This window comes from Patagioenas fasciata, chromosome 3, assembly GCF_037038585.1.
Source record: "Patagioenas fasciata isolate bPatFas1 chromosome 3, bPatFas1.hap1, whole genome shotgun sequence".
Classification (NCBI taxonomy): domain Eukaryota; kingdom Metazoa; phylum Chordata; class Aves; order Columbiformes; family Columbidae; genus Patagioenas; species Patagioenas fasciata.
In genome coordinates this window covers 30,117,457-30,138,029 of record NC_092522.1, presented here as the reverse complement: position 1 = coordinate 30,138,029, position 20,573 = coordinate 30,117,457, and the positions used below count along the sequence as shown (strand labels likewise).

Here is a 20,573-nt window from a genome sequence, read left to right as displayed (position 1 = left end):
AAGTAAAACGCACCTAACTTTGTGATGAAGTACTGTCCTGTGGTATGTATGGGAAAGGTTTCAGTCCTTTGTGCAAAGCTCCGTGATATAAAATCGAAAAGCTGAAAATTTGTAATTTAGTAAGAGAGACCTTTGAACCAAATATTTGAAATAGACTTAATCTAATGTGTTGTGGTTTGTTTGTTTTTAGCTTGTGTTTACTGTTGATAATATATTTTTATTGTGGCTAAATAGATAAAAATAGGTTAGAGATTTAGCATTAATATCCTGGAGGCATCCTGAAGAGACAGCTCCTTGCACTGTGGCCATATCATCAATACCTTGACAGTTCATCTAAGTTTTTAAGAATCTAAGATTTTACAAAGTTCTTACTAGGCTGTTCTGGTACTTCACTGACCTTGAAAGCCTTTTGCTGTTATGGAACCTTAGTCCTTTTTTTCCTCACTTATTAAAATACACACAGTCTTTATAGAGGAAGAGAGGACAGAGTTATAAAAATTAACTTACATAGACAGGTTATTTCAAACAAGTAGTAACTTTTGGTCTAAATATTACATTTCCCACAGTGAAGCTTCAGTATCAAAGTGGCCTACAGATAGATTTACCGATAGATTGAATGCAGATCTCTATGGAGATGAAAAGCAGCTGGTAGCACTGTAATGTTGTCATGAGATGAAAGCTTCATTGTAGCTAAGTTTATATTCATGCTGTACCAATTACAATTAGGAATTCCAGTGTTAATATTTTACAATTTGACATGTGATCATGAGGCTTATATTTTGAGCAGGTAAAAATGTAGCTTCCTATCTTGCTTTTTTCTTGATGAGTTTGTTAGCACTCTTCTTGAATTTTGACTATGCAAACAGAAAAAACCTCTAAACAGAGACTGAGAAACGTGTTATTTTCAATTCTAGTGCAGCTTACGGATCTAACACAAAGTCAAGTCACCTACCAACAGACATGATTATCATGGGATACCTTACTTAAAACGATGAATGGATGTCCACAATGTGAACAATAAACAGGAGAAAATACTTTTGAGAAGACACCTGATAATACTCGGTATCTCTGATTTCAACTTTGTCCTGCAATGAAAATTCTTTCTTCAGTTGTTGATCTGAGCTTTCTTGATCTCAGTTCTTTCCCTGATTTCTGGTTCCTTCTTCTTTTCCTCATAGGATCTTTCTGTTTTCTTTCAAAAGAAAAGTGACAAGGTACAACCTCACCTTCCTTTTTTTTCTCATGTTTTCTATGTCTTTGCCCCCAAATTCTCTTTTCTCCTTTATCACAGACACATAAATTATACTGTTGTTTGTGGTGTTTAACCCTGCTTTTACCCAGTAGCATCAGTATCACAGTATGTTTGGGATTGGAAGGGACCTCAAAAGATCATCTAGTCCAATCCCCCTGCTGGAGCAGGAACGCCTAGGTGAGGTCGCACAGGAATGTGTCCAGGCGGGCTTTGAATGTCTCCAGGGAAGGAGACTCCACAACCTCCCTGGGCAGCCTGTTCCAGTGCTCTGTTACCCTCACTGAGAAGAAGTTCTTTCTCAAATTTAAGTGGAACCTCTTGTGTTCCAGCTTGATCCCATTGCCCCTTGTCCTATCATTGCTTGCCACTGAGAAGAGCCTGACTCCATCCTCGTGGCACTCACCCTTTATATATTTATAAACATTAATAAGGTCACCCCTCAGTCTTCTCTTCTCCAAACTAAAGAGCCCCAGCTCCCTCAGCCTTTCTTCATAAGGGAGGTGCTCCACTCCCTTAATCATCTTTGTTGCCCTACGCTGGACCCTCTCCAGCAGTTCCCTGTTCTTCTTGAACTGAGGGGCCCAGAACTGGACACAATATTCCAGATGGGGTCTCACCAGGGCGGAGTAGAGGGGAAGGAGGACCTCTCTCGATCTACTGACCACCCCCCTTGTAATACACCCAAGGATGCCATTGGCCTTCCTGGCCACAAGGGCACAGTGCTGGCTCATGGTCATCCTGTTGTCCACCAGGACCCCCAGGTCCCTTTCCCCTACACTGCTCTCTAATGGATCATTCCCCAACCTATACTGGAACCTGGGGTTGTTCCTGCCCAGATGCAGGACTCTACACTTTCCCGTGTTAAATTCCATCAGGTTATCCCCCGCCCAACTCTCCAGCCTGTCCAGGTCTCTGGATGGCAGCACAGCCTTCTGGCGAGTCAGCCACTCCTCCCAGCTTGGTGTCATCAGCAAACTTGCTGATAGTGCACTCAATTCCCTCGTCTAAATCGTTAATGGATATATTGAATAATATTGGCCCCAGTACTGACCCCTGAGGCACTCCACTAGATACTGGCCTCCAACTGGACTCCGCACCATTGACCACCACTCTCTGGCTTCTCTCTTTAAGCCAGTTTGCAACCCACCTCACTACTCTATTGTCTAGACCACACCTCCTCAATTTAGCTGTGAGGATGCTGTGAGGGACTGTGTCAAAGGCTTTACTGAAGTCAAGGTAGACCACATCCACCACCCTGCCATCATCCATCCACCTTGTTACATTCTCATAAAAGGCTATGAGGTTGGTCAAGCATGACTTCCCCTTGGTAAAGCCATGCTGACTGCCCCTAATGACCCTCTTATCCCTGATATGCCTTGAGATGACACCAAGGATAAGCTGTTCCATTACCTTCCCAGGGACAGAGGTGAGGTTGACCAGTCTATAATTACCCGGGTCCTCCTTTTTGCCCTTTTTGAAGACTGGAGTGACATTTGCTTTCCTCCAATCCTCGGGCACCTCTCCCGTTTCCCAAGACTTGGCAGTATGTCTTCTAATCTGCTTCGCACCCCACTACTTCATTTTTCTTCTTAATATCTCACTTTCTTTTATATTAGGATTTTGCAGTTCATAACTAAAAAACTGAGTATTTTTTTAAATATGTTTCATAGAATCATAGAATGCTAGGGGTTGGAAGGGACCTCGAAAGATCATCCAGTCCAGTCCCCCTGCCGGAGCAGGAACACCCAGATGAGGTTACACAGGAAGGTGCCCAGGCGGGTTTTGAATGTCTCCAGAGAAGGAGACTCCACAACCTCCCTGGGCAGCCTATTCCAGTGCTCTGTTACCCTCACTGAGAAGTTTCTTCTCAAGTTTAAGTGGAACCTCTTATGTTTCAGCTTAAACCCATTACCCCTTGTCCTACCATTGTTTGTCACCGAGAAGAGCCTGGCTCCATCCTCGTGACACTCACCCTTTACATATTTATAAACATTAATAAGGACACTCCTCAGTCTCCTCTTCTCCAAACTAAAGAGCCCCAGCTCCCTCCGTCTTTCCTCATAAGGGAGATGCTCCACTCCCTTCATCATCTTGGTTGCCCTACGCTGGACCCTCTCCAGCAGTTCCCTGTCCTTCTTGAACTGAGGGGCCCAGAACTGGACACAATATTCCAGGTGTGGTCTTGCCAGAGCAGAGTAGAGGGAGAGGAGAACCTCTCTGAACCTACTAACCACCCTCCTTCTAATACACCCCAGGATGCCATTGGCCCTCTTGGCCACAAGGGCACAGTGCTGGCTCATGGTCATCCTGCTGTCCACCAGGATACCCAGGTCCCTCTCCCCTACACTGCTCTCTAATGGATCATTCCCCAACTTACACTGGAACCTGGGGTTGTTCCTACCCAGATGCAAGACTCTACACTTGCCCTTGTTATATTTCATTAATTTTTTCCCCACCCAGCTCTCCAGCCTGTCCAGGTCTCTGGATGGCAGCACAGCCTTCTGGTGTGGCAGCCACTCCTCCCAGCTTGTTTGCGTCAGCATGAAACAAAATGGGTTTGTTTATGTGAAATGGAAAACAAAATATTGTTTAGATTGTTTCTTAAGTTAATTTGGTTGCTTTATTTTGAAGTTTTTAAGCTTTTGTCACTACAACATTTTGTAGGAAGGAGATTCGTAAGTTTATTATACATTAAGGATTAAACTACCTGCTTTTGTTTGTTTCAAAACTGCTACCTGTCTCAAAACAAAAGGCAAAATGTTTTGGTCTGGATATCCACTGTAATGAGTTTAACTCTGTCATAAACTGATTTAGACTGAGGTTGCATTATTAAACTGTAGAAATAAGTCACAGTTAGGAAAAAGTGCTGTCATCACCTTCTCCCAGTACAGATGTCTCGACGCTTTGATGGTTTGGGATGGAGTGTTGCCCAGCTGCTCACTTGGTGTTATGTCTTTTTCTTGGTGGACTTGCAGCATGATCACAATCAAATTTGAGACCTAAGCTTTGAACAGTCTCAGGTTGACTGTGGTTAAATTCCTGGCCCAACAGAATAATAAGATAAATAAGCACCATGGGGATAATGTGTTAAAAGACCAGAAAACTTAAGTAATAGCTGTGGTTGTGACAGGCTGAGGCTTTCAGGTGTGCAATGTGTTCTGTGACTACTGAATCAAGTCATCTTTCTTTAAACTTTCCGTTTTGTATTCTACTGTGGAGATCAGGAATCAAAAGTTTCCGGTTTTGTGAGTGCCAAGAACCAGAGGATGAATGTATACTTGTAATTCATTTTACAATTTCCAACCCATTTGAAATGTATTCTTTGAATTGGATAAAGAACTTTCGGCGAAATAACCCAAGATTTGAAATTCAGAATTTGCACCTTGGGGAGTAGAAGTCAGAGAATTTTGTGGAGGTCCTCCTTTAGTAGTAAGAATACATTTGCCAGCAACAGTGAGTGAAGGTTTGTTAATGAGGAACTGGATTGCTGCTCAAAACTTCTGCCAGACTTCTTGGAAATGGGTGGGTTTTTTGAGAAGAACTAGTTAAAATGTCAATATGAAGGATACTATTGTACGTTCATAATTTCTTCTTGCAGGTGCCATGTCTTCTATAATTTGAGATTCTGTAATGTGTTTGGGCTTTATATGCCAGATTAAGTTACTTGCTTTTAAAGTTAACTTTTATCCTGAGGAGGCTTTGTGCTATTTAGGTTTTAGGGCTGATCTTGTGCCCATGTCAGCTGTTGCTGGAAATGATAGAGACATTTGGAATCTGGAAGAATCAGCTTCGCAAAATCATCATGACTCCTTGAAAGAGTGCTGCCAGATTCCCAAATGAGTCAAGCCATATTTGAAAAATCTGTGGATCCAATTTACATTTTTTTCTGAGAGAATCATAAAGCAATGTACCGATGATTCCAAAGTCTCTTCATGGCTACAAAGCAAATTGCCCTGCCACTGGGTGGATTCCATTCAGTCCCTGTGTTCAGTGGTACAACTCTATGTGCCAGTGCATGAAATCAAGAAATGGAAGTAGGAACACCTATGGTATGATTTGTATTAATCTTAATTTTTTTCTTAAGGCCAGTAATGAGGGGTTAAAATGATAAAAATTAATATTGGAAGCTCACATCAAAGATTTGACAGTGAGAATTCGTGAGAGGTCTGAATTTTTTGGAGGTTTGCCACGTGGAAATTAAAGCATCACTTGCTGAGCCTTTTAGGATGGCATTTTTCCTTTCCCACCCAAGGCAAAGTGTCTGTTGAAGTTCTGGATCCCTGGATCAGTTAAATTCCTTGTAAGCTAATTTATTCTAGGCAGAGTGCATTCTTCTGTTTGCATGTGTTCTGTTATTTTACTACTCATAAATTCTCAGTCTAGAGAATAACCTTTACAAAGGATGAATAAGAATTTCCTGCATTTTATTATCTTCATAGTTCCACCAGTGTTTTCAATTTTTGGAAAGTGAAAGATCCAAGGTTTAATGTTCACCAGGATGCTGACAAATTATGTTACAGGTCTTACCTTAGTGATTGAAGTAAATAAGGACCATAGAGGCTGCTCTTCATCTTCCGCTGTTATTTCTCCTGAATCATGAAGCAATGGAAACAAAAAATTAATAATTATTTTAATTCCAAACCCCTTTAGTCTTTGCTATGTGTGCAAACGTGTGCAAACTGAATGTATATTAAGGATGAACATTTCTTACTGGGTGATTGAATGGAACTTCTGTTATTGTCAGTAAGTTGCTTTCCTAATTTTCTATGCATTATTCTGAAAATTGGCTTTCTGGTAACATCATTCCATAAAATATGTAGAACTTTTTGTCTGTTTTATAGGGTTGCGACTCTCAAATGAGCATGTCAGAAGTGTCCTGCAGTGAAAGTACCTCCTCTTGTCAGTCGCTGGTACATGGCTCAGCTCCAGAAATCCTCGTTGGCCTCCTTTATAACGCTACAACAGGAAGATTATCAGCAGAAGTGATAAGAGGCAGCCACTTCAAAAACTTGGCAGCGAACAGACCACCCAGTGAGTGAAAATCTTTTTTTCATCCTAATGCTTCTGTGCTGGTGGGGCTCTCAGTAGCAAGGACTTCAATCCTATCATTTAGTCTTACCCAAGCAAAACGAAATAGAGCAATCATCAACTAATCTGTTTCATGTTTTATATTTCTAGTCAGTTGGGAAATAGCAAAAATCTAAAATTCAAAATATTAATTGTAAGTTGACAAGACTGTTTTAATTTTTCATGATGACTGACTAATAAATTACCTTTATCATAATGATTAATTGCTAAATTACTAATGCCTCACATCACAGGCCAAGAATAAAAATTTAGTGTTTAAAGAGAAGGTACATGCCAGCTAATGTTAATATAAACACTCTGAACGGTTATTGCTATTCCTGGAGGAGTTGATACTGCAGTCTTTAATTGCCTATGTGCCTGTGTATATGTGGTAGTAATATATGTAACTTGGGAATGTCAGTGAAGACAACGGAGAAACAAATTGAGACCTTTAGCATATTTACAATGCAGAAGGAATGTTCACCATCAGAAAAGACTTGAGCTGTATGTTCAAGTATTTATTCAAAAATACATTTGTCTGAAATATCTGTGAACTTTATATACTTTAAAATTAGAGCCAGATGGATTGTCGCACACACAGAATGTTTTTACAGTCTCTAATTCTTTGATACAGCTCAAGAAAGTTCAGTAATTAACCTTTTAATTTTTTGTTGTTGTTTTTTGGATGATGAGTCTGATTTATCTAAGTTGTAGCCAGACATATGTCCCTGTTCCTTTTGGTTTTGTCTGGAGGCTCAGGTTTGAGCCCCACTTTCTGTTTCCTAATCCCCATATTTGTATGGCACTAGCAGATTATCTGGCACTACTAGGCTATGTAGCAGGCTGCCAAAATTTTATGAGTTTACGTTCTCTTCAGAGTTTAGGAAATAAGCCAAACAACTTGAGACTGATACTCTTCTCTTTCTCGCTTGACCTGTGTTTTATTCCATTCATTAATTACATATGGCTCAGCCTTGCTCTGCTTCCCTTTCTCTCTATTTTTCACATTGATGGAGCCAGACTTGGTTAACATGGCCAGAGAAGGAAGGCAAAAGAAGAATCTCCAATACTTTTACATAATTAGGTGATTGCCCCGGAGTCACCTGTTGGGAGACAAAGCACAGAAATAGATGGGGAAGGCCAAGAAGGCCCAAGGACACTGATGTGAGGGAAAGGAATGAACAAGAGAGGAGAGAAGGGACCGTGTGTTCCCATAAAGCAAAAACCAGGAGATGGCTTATTCTTATCTTTATGGCAACTCTAGCGAACGCTACGTTTTTCTTAATATTTAAAACATACAAATTAGATGGGGTTTCAGTACTTCTTCTGAAGACAGATATGTTCGTTCCTTGGTATGTTAATTCCCAAAATGTGCCCTGTGTGCCCACGCTGTCTAGCTAACAGTGTGTGAGTCATGGGGGTCAAATATCTGTTTCAGATTGGAAGGAAGCAGAATAGAACATGGCATGTAGCCCTGTAATACCATGTTCTGTCTAACCTTTTTGGAGGGAAGATCTTGTGTGTTAGCTTTTGTCGTCCCCTGTGAAAGACAGGGAGAATTTTTGATATGAATAAGAATAGTCCTGTTCTATTTAGGCAAATGCAGGTTTGGAATTCTGTTTTTTTCTAGAAAGCTGGAAATTAATGGGTCTAGTAGGACCATGCACAGAATATTGTGGAATCCAAATTTCTCCTATGGGCTGTTTTGTGGCATACTCCTCCTGCAGCCCCCAGCAGTGGTAGCACCCTCTTGTAAACTCCCAGACCCAGGTGCGTACCACTGCCCTTTCCTAACTCCCTGCCAAGTGCATCCAGGGCGCACCCCAACCTCTCACTGTGCCATTGCTTCCACTAAATTAAAACCAGAGTGTGTAGAGTTGATGATTAAGTGCTCTGACCACATTTGTTGTTCGGACCATCAGTGGTCCGAAATCCTGAGAACTGCTGCAAAGCACATGCACAGGTCAGTTTTAATTCAGGTCTTGAGAAACTCTGAAAGAAAGGAAAGCAATTATTCTTTCCCATGTGCACTGCTTTCTGTAGTCTAGGCGTTGTGAACCTATGCAATTTTTGTGAAATGCTTCTGTAGCAAATATGGATTGAGTCCTAGGTTTCTGCTTCTTTGTAGTATATACTCCTCTGCTGCATGTTTATATGTTATATAGTAACTCATTTAGCAACTGAGTATAAGCAAATAGGCCAAATCCTGCAGACAATAAGTTGATGTTAGAATGTGCCTTTGTTTCTTTGGGTGATAGTTAATATTTTCTCTGAGAAAAAGATGCTTCTTAGTATCCTTTAAAATGTTGTTGAAAGAGGGTACAAGCTTTTGCACATTATATCCATATACATGTATGCATGCGCACATACATTAAATCCATAAATACATGGAGTTTAACAAGTGAGATCTTTACATTTTAAGGAGAAACCCATAGCTGAATTTCAGATGTAAGCATCCCTCAGCTATTTTTAGAGATCAGATCAGAGTCACTCTCTTGCCCAAGTCCCCCACTAGTCAAGACCTAAAGTATTGCAATCAAATATCCACGTTTATAAAAGCTGAGGGCAAAACCAGTTTGGTATTCAGTTCAGTGATTTTTTTCATTTTATTGCCTGTAATATATGAAGTATAATTAGTGTGTGCAGTTTTTCTTAATATGCTGGAGTTTGCATGAAAAAGCATAAGGTTTGATAAAAAGGATACTGTGGCTTTTACCCAATTGCTTGCATGATTCGTTCTGTGTCAAGTGTGCTTTAGAACCCAGTAGCTATTAGTGCTAAGATAACCCATTATGTAAGCAGTGTAATTTTTGTTAAAGATTACACAAAAACTGCACAGAATTTTCATTTCATAAAATTTTACCCAACAATCCTTTTGTTCAATCCTTTTTTTCTGATCTATGCTGCCAAGGTTTTGTGTTTTTCCACTCCAGTGAATAATGTTTCCTCTTAAACTTTAACTTTTGATCCTCTCTCACCCAACTATTGACATCTGGTCATTATTTCTTTTACTGCTTTCCACCCCCTGTTGTCAGACGGACTGTTCTGTTGTCTAAAACACTTGATAGGTGGACAGGTTTATATAATCCGAGGTGAGTTCCTGTAGAAACTAATTGGATGTTGTCTTTTTCATGCAAAAGAAAACTTGCCAGCAGTAAAGCTATCCACGGCTGCCTGCCATAGTGGTTTATAAAAGTATATGTTTATTATTTGTGGCACTCTCTAATGCAAATGTTGCCTTTATCTCTGATTATGGATGTTGGGATTTCAGTGTACCTGCAAAGTGAAAATATTCAATGTCTCTCTTTTTACATAAACTCAGATCATTTAATTATTTTATTCATTAACATGGATATGACAGGAATAAAGAATTAAACACTAGATTGTTTTGCACAGTTGCATATTTCTTAAAATCAGTTAACTTCATGAAATGTACACCCTTCTGCAGGAGCATGGCTTGGTGCTTCTAGTGAAATGAAAACGGAGCTTTAAAAGTAAGGGTTTATACCCAAATACTAACGCACAATGTGTGCTAACCACACTTACTTGCATCAGCTTCTTAAACGTACTTCTGTGTTTTAAACAACTACCTTGAATTACGCAAAAATTTGTTTCTTTTTAAAGGTGTAAACTTCTGTCTTTGAATGCACTTTGCTACATTTGGTCGTTAAAATAAATAAAATTGAAAAGCCCAAAGTGACAACCACATCCATGCAGAGATTATTCTTAAGCATTTCATTCTGACTGTTTCGATATCACTGCATATCTTTTTTTTTTTTTCTCTTCATTAGTTGCCTTCATTCCACTTTCTTTATTCTTATTCTCTGAAAATTCAGTGGTATGCTTTACAGTGCTGTGGCTAGTTGGAGCTTGCTAAGTGTTAACGCAACTGAAGTTTGTTTAGAACAAACAAGGGGGCTTGATGGGAAGAGGATTATGAGGTATACCTTTAACTTAACCATTTACATAGTACTGAAGCTAGTTAACTTGTTAGTGTGTTTGTAATATTTCGCTTACTTGTCATCTTTCCATGTGTCTAAAATGAGCTGTGTTCAGTCAGCCTGGTATACACCATATCCTTGTGTCTTGTAAATATCTCATTCTCAAAACCTTTTGTTCTAAAATATCTGACATTCCAAAATATTATTTCTTTTGTAGATACGTATGTTAAGTTAACACTGCTGAACTCGATGGGGCAAGAGATGTCCAAATGCAAAACTTCGATCCGCCGAGGACAACCAAATCCCATATACAAAGAAACCTTCGTTTTCCAAGTGGCACTGTTTCAGCTCTCAGATGTGACACTCATACTGTCTGTATATAACAAGCGCAGCATGAAACGAAAAGAGATGATAGGGTGGATTTCCTTAGGTCTCAACAGCTCAGGAGAAGATGAGCTCAATCACTGGACTGAAATGAAGGAATCTAAAGGACGGCAAGTGTGCAGATGGCATACTTTACTAGAATCCTGACAGGCAGTACAAAGCGCAGGCGTGGTTTTAAGGGAGTTTGGACTCTCAAGAAGATGATCATCCCTGGTCACAATCGACAGATTTGTTGTGGAACTGAAAAAGGAAAATTGAGGTCAACATTCCATTGTAAAGAACACGCAACATGCAAAATGGCAGGATTTAATATATAATCACTTAGTGTCAGGCAGTCCTTGGTGTCAGAGAAGCCTTGCTGTACACAGATACGTTAGCGGTCCCTCCCCCATCCACCTGATGCTCTAGTTGTTTGCATTTGTTTTGTGGTTTTCAGTTCAGAAACATTTTATATAAGGTTCTCCAAATCAATGTAAGCTCCTCCTTGTGTACTTTTTGTATTGCTCTAATACTGTAGCTTCTCACCTGCCTGCATTCAGATTAAAGGTCAATAATTTGCACTTTGAGAAAAAGTTAATGATCTGTAGAGCAAAAGAAAATAAAAAAAACCCACACCGGTGGAGAACACTTAATAGTAGAGCAAATATGAATATACTGTTGTTTTACACTGAGTTTCTTTCCAGGAGCTTCGTACAAGGAAGCTTTCATTTATTTATTTTTTTTTTAATATGCAGTTGGTTTGAAAAGTACTAGGATTTGGGCATCAGGTGAACTTTGACTTCAAAATAATGTTACTTCAATCTGTGACAGGAACGAGCTCCATATATGGCATAAATTGGGTTTTTCCCTCTTGCCTGTAGTTCTGCCTAGTCCAAAGAGACCAGATCATTAGTTTGGTCCCTTCCAAATCTCCTTAGACAGGTTGTACTGTAAAACTATGTAACTTTCTGTTGAAAGCACTTCCTGTATTCATGTATTCCAATGTAGGAAGCTCATAGAGCACGAGTTTACTAAAATCTATTTTCGCTAAACAAATTGATACTGATTTATTTAAAATGTCAGCAGTTGGAAGTTAGGTTGAAATGCTGCAAAGGAAGTGCAAACGAATGCAAAATATTATGGCTTTGGTTGAAATAGGTGTCCATTTGAGTCCCTTCTGAGCTGTTTTAGGGATTACCACATGCTGTTGGTTGAAGTCGAGAGCAGATCAGGAGTTTTTACCTTTCTTCTTGGAGAAGAGAACATCAGTAAGTTATTTTTCTAGTGATTTGCCAGTGATTTGAATGAATGTTTACACCCAAAACAGAAGTTTGCTTTGCTTATGTTCGTGTTGGGCAACACAGCTTTCTAACGACACAGTCAAGGAGCCACAGTATCACAAGAAGGTTTGCTGTCAGATAAACACTCATGACTTCCACTGAAATTAGGGAAATAGCAGTGCTTCTGAGACTCCTGTTTGTCCCAGATACTTTAATTGGGATCAAACTGAATTACTGACTGCTGAATCTAACTCATATTGCTGAAATTGTGGCTTATTGAGTAAATGTATTGTTTAAAAACTTCCCAATTCAAATATTCTTTCTACCTGTAATTCTAAGTTTCACTTTTTAATCGTTGCTGTGTAAAACGCAAAGCTTTTTTCATATAAATGGTGGTGATGTCTTACTAATATGAGACCTCACTGACTGTTGTAGCGGTTGGTAGGTAGAAGAATGAAGTTCTGGATTTTGTTGAGAGAAAGAGTAGTAGCCTGGAGTGTTCTCATTAGGACAAAAGTTTTTCACTTGAATTTCTTTATAATACCTTTGAAGAATCCTGGCTTTAGGGTATACAGTCCGTCAAGTACAGAGAGACTGAAGACAGTGAGTATGCTATAATAAATATATTTAACATGGTTCTCAAATTCTCACACTACTTAACAATTTCATTAAGTCATTTTTAAAGGATATTGTAATTCCACTTCTTGGCTGGTTTGGTGCCTTTTGAGGGGTTTATTTGCAGACCCAGGCTTTCAGTTTTTATTAATTTAAAGCATTGCAACACTTCTTTTTTTTTTTTTTTTTTTTTTTTTTCCCCTGGTATTGCACTGCTGCTTCATTTACAGAAGATTTATTTACTAATTACAAATAATGCAGAAACTTTCTTTAAAAAGGCATGATCTTGCAGTAATATAATACAAGTCATCTCTTTCAGTCCTTTTTGTTGCTCAGTTTGTGAAATGTAATGCTGACTGTAGAATTTAATAAAAAATCAACATCAATGTTATACGCATAAGGAAGGTGCTCAGATTTTCCTAATCCTTTCAGCTTTCCATATAATAGGAACACTGACTTAGAAGCCAATTGAAAGCAATTTTTCAATGGATGTGGAAGTGTTTTTATTCATTCTGTTTGTGGATATTTGGATGCTCTTTCCTAAACCTGAAAGTTATCTCTTGATAGTTGTCTGTGTGTACAAGTTTTGCTTTATAAAATAATGTACATTATTTAACAGCAAGAACTGAGCAAATTAATTGCAGTGGATAATATACTTAACATCACCAGTGAACAAATGAAGAAGTCAGTTTGGAAGGTACAGCAAATAACCTCTTACAGAACCAAATGAAAATAAACTGTGTCATAACTTGGGTTTCTGTTTGTAGGTTGCATTGCTTCAGTTTTCAATCTAACCATTCAGCTTTCTAAAACACCAAAATATTCATTTAGACACAGCAGAGATCTATACTAGTGTGTGTTGAGCACATTTGGGAAGAGGAATCTCTTTCTAGATATGTGTCTTTTCCCAAGGTATCCAGGTGCAGTCTGTGCTTCACAGAAGGATGTTCGGCTTACTTGGATTTATACTATACAAAGGCTGAGAACTGACTGTATAAAGAATGGAAATGAATGATGTATTTTGAGGAAGTAGAACATGGATTTTTCCATGCAAAACCAGTCACACCAATAATTGGATTTGCCCTGGGATTTTTATGAATTAGTTATAATATCAATAGCTGTCATGTTGTTTTTTTAATTCCTAGATCCCATTCCTGTGATTTGTTTGCTGTTTTGTTTTTCTGAATGCTTTATGCAAACCTATACTTTTGTATTGGAAATCTGCCTTAGATACTGGTTTTTTTAAACCTTGCATAAGGGCTTATAAGTGTGCTTTTGTGCTTTCAGTTAGGTCTTAAGCATGGAAAAGAATTTCTAAAGAACAAAGTATCAGAAACAAATTAGAGGCATTTGTGTTTTCCTCAGTGTTTTCCTCTGTGCTTTTTTATTTCCTAGCTTTTTGTTGTTTACCTTTGTTCAAAAGTACAGCAAGTACTCGGAAGAGTTTATTAAATTATTTAATTACTTTTCTGTGTGCCAATATACCGTGTAGAGATTGCAGTTCTTGAATTGAATCTGTCTCCTGTCAGTGTGGCCTTAATTATAGAACAGTGATGTTCTATGGATTCTGTTCTTGAAAATATTACATCCTTTTTGCATATATCTATTTGCTTTAATGTCTAAACCTCTAAGGTCTTTTGGGAGTATTATAGATAGGAAAAAGTCAGTTCCTTTCTGTGATAAGGGCGAGATTGTGAAGGGCAGCACAGGCAAGCATGGGATCCCTACACAGGGCGGCACAGGGAAAGCGAGGTGGCACTGGGTAAGGTCCAGAGCTTGGTCCCCTTGGTTCTGCGTCATGCTCAGGGCTCAAGACATCATCCATGTTGTAACCACGCAGCGAGATCTGACTTTGCAAAGGCAGAAGTTACATGAGGCGCAAGTTATACAACCAGAGAAATACGATGTAATTTCTAAATGCAGTTAAAATCCTCTAACCTCGTTAGTAATTAGATTTCAAAATGTGGTGAGCCCTTCGAATGAATGCTTGTGCTCTTACTGGAGCTGAGCGTTGTTTATCAATAAAGAGACTACTTGAGCCGAAGACAGATTTTATGGCATTCACTGTAGAAGATATTTTCAGCTGTAAATTTTTGCAACCATTCCTGATGGCGGATGTAGTGCCAGCATCGGTACCTTCCCATTTTTCACACCTTTGGAGCACTTTTTTTGTTGTCTAAAACATGTGTTTGTGTTACTCATTTATTCTCTTTTCTCCCTAATGACTTGCTCCTGCAAACTCCCCAGCACCCCGAGAAGCTGTCTGTGGCAGTCACTGGACCTCAGAAGTCAAAGGTAGCCTGCACCTCTTAAAATAAGGTACTGGTGCAAAATTTCTGTGACCTGTTCAACTCCCTAAGATTTCTGAAATGCAAACCATCAGTTTTAATGTACTGATGCAGAAGACGTAATTGTTTTTCTTTGAAGGAGACATTTTAATGTAGGAATTGAATAGAGATCAGTCTGGCACATACAATTTCTAACAAAAAGTCTGTGGTAAAACCAGAGAACAGGGTTTGAGGGGAAGCCTTTTTGCCTGAGCTGTTCCAACAGAAAACTAACCGCAGGATGACCTTTCATTTAAATGAGAGTTGTATCAAGGCCTTTACTTACTGATCGCACTTTTCTGGAAGAAAAAAAGCCATCTTGTGTAAAGCAGTCTTTAATATTGTGGCTTGTCATTTGTAAGGCGGACTGACTTCCTTCTGAAGCTGAAACCTTAGTAACAGCTAAACATCTGTTTAATTCTCCCGCTGATGTGCATGCCTATCTGCTATTAATGTTAATGAGAGGAGTGCATGGGCATCAACAGGAGAGTAGATCTGACCCTGAAAGTGTGAAGTGCAATAGAATCAGCAGATTAGAGCAGTGATACCATGTAGCACCTGCAACACCATCAAATGTAATTTCAGTTATGGATGGAGATAAAAAAATATCCAGATACTGTCATAAACTTATTTAATCATTATCTCTTATTTTTGTTTCTTCTTTTTCTCAGCTTCTGAAATATTTTTAACCTTAATGTTAAAAATGTTAGAGTAATCCTCAGACATCTTGATCATTTTAACTGAAACATTCAGCAAAGTTTTTTGTTAGAACACGCAATCAAGAATGTTCTGTATTTTGGTCTGTTTAACTCAGTTGCCAGATTTTGCAGAGCATCACAGCTGGATTTCAGACTGCTTTGTTCCGAGGGAAGTTTGTGAGGGGAAAGTCACAGGAGCATTTACTTGTAAGTGAATCATCGCCTGATGAAGAGATGTCACCTGAGAGCAAAAGCATTAAAAAAGAGATGACTTCGTACAATGGTAGCGATGGTGACTCAGATTCCACTCTTGGAGCCATGTGGCCCTTGGAGGGCCCTGCTCAGAGAAATCATGACATGTGAATTGTGGGAGTTCATACATTCAAAGCAGCACAGGTTTGTGTGGGCAATCTGTGGCTTCTAACCTAGTGTATTTTACAGATGTAAGCAGGGTAGATGGTGTTTATTTGCATAGGGTGAGTATCAACTGGCCTACAGCAACATGGATTAGTTTAGCCTTAAGAACTTATCACTGCCTCTCCTTAAGTTCAAGCAGAGTTTCTTCCTTTCTGCAGACTATGCAGAAATCTCATGCACCCAATGTATCTGCTTATGTTATGCCTACCTGCATATGGCACAATTATATAAATGCTAGCAAGCTTAATTCATGTATAACGTGGTGTGACTGAATTAAATTGGTCTGATACATGCTGGATCACGTTTTGCAGTGCAGGCTTATGCTGGTAGAATATAGAAGTAAGATTCTTATGGAGAGGCATGTGCCAGGAGTCAGGAAAGTGGGTAGTAGTGCTTCTGTAGGAATGAAGGCCAGGAAACAGCAGTGCCCAGGCAATGGGCGAGGCTCGCCTCATAGCTAGAAGAATCCATTCGCTTTCTTGGAAGCATCTACTGGTAGAGCTGGCATAAAGCCTCCAAAAGCTACCAGTCTCTGAGGACCCCACTCAGGAGAGCAGAATAAGTAATAGCACCGAAGGAATACCTCATGGACATTCAGGGATGTAATTAATATCATCCTTTTTTCTCTTTTATATATGAGGACAGGAGTCTTGCCCATTGTATCAAGCTAATTTTTTTTGGCAGTGTTTTACATATCCTTTGGACATTCGCTGCATGCCAAGGGTCTAAAGTGGGTTGCTTTGTAACTTGTGGTTCATTTCCAAGACAGGAGTTTGAATGAATTTACAGAATTAACTAGAAGCATTATCATAGCTTTGAGATGTACTCTCTAGGCCGTAGCGCAAGCAAGGAACAGGGCTTTAAACAAGTTTTGATAGTAAATTTTGCAAATGGCTTATTATGGCATTTTAAGAAAATTTCTAAGTAATTGAATGTTATTAGGGAATATTTACAAAAAAAGGAGATAGAGCAATGATCTTTTTTTACTATACAGCTAGTTTGCTGTCCTTTCCAGTAAACCACAAGGTTCATTAGTGCTCAGTACTGTTTCGTTTATGATAACTGTTTCTAATGTGATTTTCATGACAAAGTGTAATTAGTAAAACCTTTTATTCGATTTTTCCCTTTCTTTGCTTTTTTTTTTTTTTAAGGAGCAATTCCTCCTTATATAGTATATATACTTTCTTACAGAGCTTTCTTACCTATTTTTATATAAGATGGTTTAACAATGTAAAATTAAATGCTCTATGAGCACGCTATATCACTGTTACACAATCTAAAGTGCTAATATAATGACTAAGGGCCTGAACCTACTGCCTTTTACTCAGGTCCTGGTTTAACCACTCATCTTTCATGTTGTTTAGTACCTTTCCCTATAAGCAGTTCCATCTATTTCTCCATGATGGCTCAGTGAAAGGCACTAGTAACATGAATAACAGTGGTAAAACTGAGCCTCCTCTCTGTTCTTAGCGGGACATCTGTCATGAGTAAAGGCTGCTGGCTGTCCCAAAAGCGTAGTTATAGATTATAGTTCCCTTGATCTTCAGTAATTTTGAACTTGTTTTCTGGTGACTATAAGCTAATAACTGATATTAGTGAATACAAAGATCGAATCGTGCTGTTACCAGCAAGGTTATTAAAATGTGTTTCACATTTTAATTCATTCTTTCATTGGGATATAAGGAATTGGATTTGTGAAGCGTTATATTGCATAGAGCGAGCGCACATTCACCGCATTTTTAAGAAGTATGAAATATACAGTATGTAGCATTTTCTTGCATACTTTTATACTGCCTGTATGCCACCGATGCACTCGGTGCCTTCTTGTTTTATAGAAAACAAATACGTGGAGAAACGAAAGTCAACATTTGTAAGCAATGTCACTGCAATTGAAGAGATGTCTTAACCTGATTATTCCCAGCACAGGAGGTTTCCAGTGGCAGTTCAGTTTAACACAATGCATTTCTTTGAGTTTGAAGTTTTCCCCTTTCCAAGAGACCTCCCTGTATGACTGTTTGTTCTTAATTGATTGCTGTGTCTGATGTAAGTCACATGATGTTAACCAAAGAACCAAGTCTGTTTCCAATTCTTTGGACAAATAATGTTTGGACTTGCTATCATTTAAAGACAGAAATGATGTCATGGATCTCTTTGAAAAAACATGAAATAGGTTTCTGTAAATGTGACTCACAGTTGAGAAGTCAAGATACCTCTTTTCTGACTGGTTGTGCACTATTGTATTGGTAGCAAAGTGTTTGAGTTGTATTTCTTTGTGCATTTTAATCAGAATCCCATCAGAAGCAAAAAAAAAAAAAAAAAGTCAGTGCTGTCAAATTAGTTTGTTTTACCCATTTTATACCTGTACCTGAAGTGTGCAACTTTGAGAATGGATTTGGCTTTTCAGTGTCTGAAGTCCCAATATTATTTGATAACTGTCTAGTGTGTGTGCTGGTCTGACAGAAACGGCCTCGTGCTGCATTGGATGTACACTTCCCATCAGTACCCCTGCATTGTATAATTTCCATAATATAACACAGTTTTCAACTACTGTTTCAACTTGCAATTCCTTAAATTTCAGTGCATGTATAGCCTTAAGCATTTAAGACACCAAGCACAGTTTTAAGGGGAATAGGTTATATTTGCAGGTCCTGTTAGGCACAGAAATCAGAGAATTATTTTTATATATCAATCAAAGATTGTAGAAAATGGGTATATTGCAGTCATGTTATCAACTATGCTCCTAATCACATGCATTTTTTCAAGAGCATTTTTGCTGAAGTTTTAGAGGTGAAATATCAGTGCTCATTTTCTTTCCTCAATTTGTTGTGGTTTGTGTGGGGTTTTTTATTCTAACCTTTCATTTCTGTACAGAACCTTGAAGCCCCTAATGAATGTCCATGACTGAATTCACCCCCATTTTTGGAATTTCTTGAGCTTCTTCTGTTTTTTGCTATATTTTTAAGTTGAATAAGCAGTAATTCTCATTGGTTTTGCGTTTTGGTTTGGTTTGTTTTTTTACATTTTGACAGTCACATAATTAAAGCAAATGACTGTTTGCAACTGTTTATGCAGCTTATTGAAGTCTTAGGACTTTGTTTGGAACTGTCATTACAATCCAGATGAAGACATATGTTTCGTGGCATTGCAGTCCACAGCAGGTGAAAACGGGAGTTCTGGCGATAAATGTGCAGATCTGCATATTGGGTGTCAGACTGTGAATCCCCAGAGAGATTTATAATTAAGTGTCGCATTGTATCTACAGTTATCTCCAGTTGCGTGTTGTCAGATATGTGTTGTTTTGTTTTCTTTATTATTACCTAGCAAAAAACTGCTTTTATCATTTTGTGCTCCTGTATATTAATCTTGAGGGTTTCCAGTGTGCAAGGTTAGTTTAATGTTGTCAGTTCTCTTTTTGTAAAAAAAAGCTGGAATTTCAGCATACGCATCCCATTACTATTCTGATTTTGGGAAGAGGCAGAATGCCATCAGCTGTTTTTATTTATATTTACCTGCACAGCACAGGTAGCTTTAATCCCATATAAGTTTGATTAAAACGTGCTATAGTATATTTTCAAACCATGGATCTGTCACAACATTAAAATAGTCATTTTGCATACCTGAAGCTTTGCTGCTGTGGATTTGTATTTTGTTTGCTCACTCTATTTGTATTGATTACTTTGTGAAATGTATTTTTGTCAATTTGAGGACTGGATTGGGTATATTTTGGTTATTTAAAAGTATTTTCTGTATGTGGAATCAGCTTTTTGCATGTAAACTTAATTGCTGGAAAGTATTTTTTAAGAAAAAGAAAAAAAAAAAGGAAAAATCACTTTGAAAAATGGTTATTGTCACTTTTCTTTGGAATTCATTAGATCGTAAACAAATGTAATAGACTTCCCTGTGTAGAATGTAGTACTACTTGGTCAACTATTCGAACTGCTGTCTTCATTTAAGAGAAGAAAACCTTTTTCAATTTTGGCAAGGTAACTAACTGTAGCCCTAACACGCTTTTTGACTCAGTTTCCAGATTTCCTAAGTTTCCCCAATTCCCTTTCTGTTGCTCACGGTCTTTGTTCAAGTCATGAATCTTCTACTTAGAGAATTTTAAATTAACCAGTGTGATAATGTTCTGACAAATATGGTGTGTATACTGGCAAATAAAGACACACTCAGGTGATGGTTCTGTTTGACTTTATACGGTTTTCTTCTGGAGTCATCTGCAATTCTCTCTACTTCTTTGTCCTACATACATTTCTCAGAAAATATTTCATCTAACATATTTATCCTTAACTTCGACTTTCTAAGGAATAGGTAGGCTGGAATAATTGAGGTGTGATTTAAACATGAAAGAACACATTCCACAAGTAAATTATAATTTTACTGTGACCCAGCTTAGATCTTTTGTACTATCCTCTAATGATTTTTGAGGTGCATGTTAGAGAAAAGCTTTCTGGGCTCTCAGGGCAGCTCTGCTTTAGGATGTGCCTGAATATATGCGTGTTTTAATACATAGTAGCATACATGAAAAAAGCATTGTTACAACAATTCAAGCTTTTTTTTTCCTTTCCTAAAGGTGAGAAGACTTAATTATAAAAAGCTTTTACCATTTCTTC

The 20,573-nt window shown here is 38.4% G+C and overlaps 1 protein-coding gene across 10 annotated transcripts in view; it reads left to right on the top strand.

Moving 5' to 3' along the window:
* Positions 1 to 20,155, top strand: part of SYT14 (synaptotagmin 14) — a 93,675-nt gene extending 73,520 nt beyond the window's left edge. For 7 of the 10 annotated variants that reach the window (XM_071806028.1, XM_065834733.2, XM_071806026.1 and 4 more), the window contains 3 exons: positions 6,094 to 6,283; positions 9,355 to 9,411; positions 10,478 to 20,155. In XM_071806028.1, coding sequence (XP_071662129.1) covers positions 6,094 to 6,283; positions 9,355 to 9,411; positions 10,478 to 10,791 — 561 coding nt within the window. In that variant the 3' untranslated portion in view covers positions 10,792 to 20,155. The remainder of the gene's footprint in view (positions 1 to 6,093; positions 6,284 to 9,354; positions 9,412 to 10,477) is intronic. The other 3 variants (XM_065834734.2, XM_071806024.1, XM_065834731.2) reach the window with 1 other exon arrangement.
* Positions 20,156 to 20,573: the final 418 nt, after the last annotated feature.